Consider the following 3,811-nt stretch of genomic DNA (forward strand, 5'->3'; position numbering starts at 1 on the left):
GCCCCGGCCCTGCCGGCTCCGCGGCGCCCCGCGGCTGCCGCTGTCGCTGCCCCGCGGCTTCGGGCCGCCCGCCTTCGCCGAGAGCGCCAGCAGCGACTCGGAGTCCAGCTGCTGCTCGGGCCGCGCCGCCCACGACTCGGACTGCGGCTCCAGCCTCTCCAGCTCCAGCGAGGGCAGCTCGGAGGAGGAGGACGAGGAGGAGGAGGACGAGGAGGGCAGCGGCGCCTCGGACTCCAGCGAGGGCAGCTCAGAGGAGGAGGAGGAGGAGGAGGAGGAAGAGGAGGAGGAAGAGGAGGAGGAGGAGGACAGCACCTCGGACTCCGACTCCAGCTCGGTCTCCAGCCAGGTTTCGGTGCAAAGCATCCGCTTCAGGCGCACCAGCTTCTGCAGCCCGCCCGGCGTGGTCCACGCCAACTTCTTGTACCATCTGGCGGCCGCCGCCGCCCCCCGGCCCCCGGCCCCGGCCCCGGCGGAGCCCGGAGGGCTGCCCGTCCTCCGCGGCGCTCCCGGCGGAGTCAAGCCGGAGCTGCCGGAGGAGTGGGGCCGCCCCGGCTGGGCTCCCGCCGCCCCGGCGCTGCGCTGCTCCGGCGGCCTAGGGAGCTGCTTCGCGGAGATAAGAGATGATAGGGTATCCGAGATCACATTCCCACACTCTGAATTTTCCAATAATACCAAGAGTACTGACCTAACAATTAACTGTGTTGCAAAGGGGGCCTCTTCACCTAGCCCAAAGACAAACAATGCATTTCCACAACAAAGAATACTCAGAGAGGCAAGGAAATGCCTTCAAGCAACTACTACACACCGTGTAGATAACAATACAATAGCTGCTAGGTTCTTAAATAATGATTCTTCATCAACGGCAGCAAATTCAGAGAAAGATTCCAAAATCCCTCATTGTATTGAATTTGCCACGGATTTGCCCTCTTTACAAACTGATCCTGCGGAGGATGCTGCTTCTCCAGGGGCAGCAGCAGCAGCTGAGCTCCAGTGCACTGATACAGGCAATAAGGCATTGCCATTCCTGCACAGCATTAAAATCAAAATAGAGGACAGCAGTGCGAACGACGAGTATGAGCCTGATCTTACAACACATAAGCTAAAGTGTGAGTGCAATGATACTAAGGATGAGTTTTACGGTGTGACTGAGAGTAATAACCAGGACGCTTTATTAACAGCCAAGGAAGATTCTGCATGCACTGAGAAAGAAACCACTTCCTTAAACCCGCTGACTCAGAGTCAGGTCCTCTCATGCACTTTAGGTACTCCAAAACCTGAGGATGGGGAGTATAAATTTGGAGCAAGGGTGAGAAAAAATTACAGGACACTGGTTTTGGGAAAGCGACCTGTACTGCAGACTCCTCCAGTCAAACCAAATTTGAAATCAGCTCGAAGCCCACGTCCTACAGGTAAAATCGAGACACATGAAGGAACACTGGATGATTTTACAGTTAACAATAGACGCAAAAGGGTAGCCAGCAATGTAGCATCAGCAGTGAAAAGGCCATTTAATTTCATGGCAAATTTTCCCTGTCCACCATCACTAATTATTGGCAATGATGGGGATTTGTTGCCAGCTTATTCCTTAAACACCACTAAGGATTCCCAACCACCTCACAAGGCCCATCCTGTATGGAAATGGCAGCTGGGCGGTTCTGCAATACCTCTTCCACCTAGCCACAAATTCAGGAAATTTAATTAATAAAATAGTTTGGAAAATATTTTCTTGAACCACCTTTAACTTTCTTACCTTTTTCTTTTTTTTTTTTAAACTCTGCAGCATGGTTTGTACAAACCCATTAATGCTATACACACTTCTGGAATCCTGTTTTATCACAATGTGAAGACAGAAACCGGATTACTATTTTATTTACCATTACAACAGTGGTGGGATTTTTCTGTTATTTTGGGTTTTTGTTTTTGGTGGTCTATTTTTGTTTTGTTCTGTTGCATTGGGGTTTTTTATTTTATTTTATTTTGTTACATTCCACAGAGTACTTCAGGCTAAAGACTCAAGTTAAACTCAGTTATTACGGTAAAGCTGGAACACTTTACTGTTTAAATGCTAATAATGCACCAGTACCTCAATTCAACTGCTGCAAATAAATGTCAAAAGGTTGAATAATAAATATTAGAATGAGCCATTAAATTTATGCACTAGATTTCGAAAATGGAAGTCTAACTGTTAATTCAGTTAAAGTTTGTTAAGTTACATGGTTGCACAGTAAGGGTTCACTATAAATTCAATGTGGCAGCAATCTACTTTTCGGGAGCTTTGTTTTCGGGTGCAGGGGTGTCTCTTTCGAAGAGCAGTTGCACTTACTCCTTTTTCTCCGGTTTGGAAAGCCTGGTGTCCGCCTGCGACCCCAGCGCTGGGAAAAGCTGCCTCATTTGAAACCAGTAAATAAATGTGGAATTCTATTTTTGGTAAAAGGGTGTCTTTTTGCTTGTACAGCCACTCTTTGCAATTGGGAAGCCTTTTTGTTTCACCCAGAGGTCTTAAATAAGGTTACTGTTACCCACTAATGTCATACTTAAGTTGTGGTCTGAACATGCCCCTTACAAACTTGCAAAGCAACTAAAATATTTGCCTGGCCAGCAGTACAATTTATGGTCCAGCCCCTCACGCTGGCTGGAGGAAATAGCAAAGCAGTAAATACAACACAGAAAGTGAAATGAGAGGCCGTAAGTGGAAAGATTACACAAAATGAGAAGACCATGTTATTCATAGCTTTTTGGCACCAAAACTCAAGTGTTTCAACCGTGTTACACTTCCCAGTCCTATCCTCATCTCTTGAAATTTGCTGTCGTGGGTTTTATTTTGCCATGCCATCCTCTCTATGTAGCAGAAACATTTCTACTGCACGTGACAATCAGAGGCAATTATCTATATTTGCACTTAATATCGAAATAGTCGAACAGGCAGACTTCTAGAGTCTAGCCCTCGGTAAGTCATGCTGGTATAATATATTGTGATGATGGAAGCAGTAAATCAAAATTATGGAAATTTGCACTGTTGAAAAGCATGCTTTAGCTTTATTTTCAATTAAAAACACTGTTTTAAAAAATTCTGATTCCAAACACTTTGAATTATTGCAGAGTTATCCGTGGTTTCCTCTCCGTTTGTAAGTTCACTGTTTTTATTTGGAGGAAATACGCTTCAAGAGGTTAACTGTTTCCCTCCCTTCCCCCCCAGACTCTCGAAAAGAAAGGGAAGGAAAAAAAAAAAAAGAGAGAGAAAGGCTGGAGGCCGAGGTGGAGGCAGCGCCGAGAACGGGGGAAGGTCTCTCTTGCGGGGGGAGGACGGGTACAGCAACTCTGAAAACAGCCTGAAAAGTTTGCAGCTTGAGAAAGGCAGTAATAATTGAGTTGCTGAATCAGCAGAGTTTAGGATGAATAATTGCTGGTTTCTTTCTTTGGATTAGCATTTTATTTATACTAGATCATTCACAAATTAAATTTTAAGGATTCCACTCATCGATCAATCCCGGGAGAATAATTTATCATAAATCAAAAAAGGAAAACAAAGCAACAATGTAATGTTTACTGTGTGACTCAAAGTCAACATTTCTGCTGGCAATCCACTGCCTGGGATTCAATTTTTTAATTCCTGCCTTTTGTGATGCCCTCTCCCAACCTCTCGTGTCTCCAAATATTCCAAGTAGTCACTAACTGATTTCAGCTCTGTTTACTATATCCACACCGGAGTTTTCCTCTCATTGTAAAAGGCCTAGTCTAAGAATACCTGCAGCCAAATATATTTAGAAAGAGTAAACAATTGCCTTTCAGTGGAGTTACCCTTCCCCCCTGC

The 3,811-nt window shown here is 45.8% G+C and overlaps 1 protein-coding gene across 1 annotated transcript in view; it reads left to right on the forward strand.

The window, feature by feature from the left end:
* The window catches only part of SKIDA1 (SKI/DACH domain containing 1), a 6,768-nt gene extending 3,707 nt beyond the window's left edge, over positions 1-3,061 (forward strand). The window contains exon 2 of the mRNA XM_027658670.1: positions 31-3,061. Within this exon, the coding sequence (XP_027514471.1) occupies positions 31-1,702 (1,672 nt within the window). The 3' untranslated portion in view covers positions 1,703-3,061. The remainder of the gene's footprint in view (positions 1-30) is intronic.
* Positions 3,062-3,811: the final 750 nt, after the last annotated feature.

The sequence above is a fragment of the Corapipo altera genome, unplaced genomic scaffold (genome assembly GCF_003945725.1).
Source record: "Corapipo altera isolate COAL_440 unplaced genomic scaffold, ASM394572v1 63, whole genome shotgun sequence".
Classification (NCBI taxonomy): Eukaryota; Metazoa; Chordata; class Aves; order Passeriformes; family Pipridae; genus Corapipo; species Corapipo altera.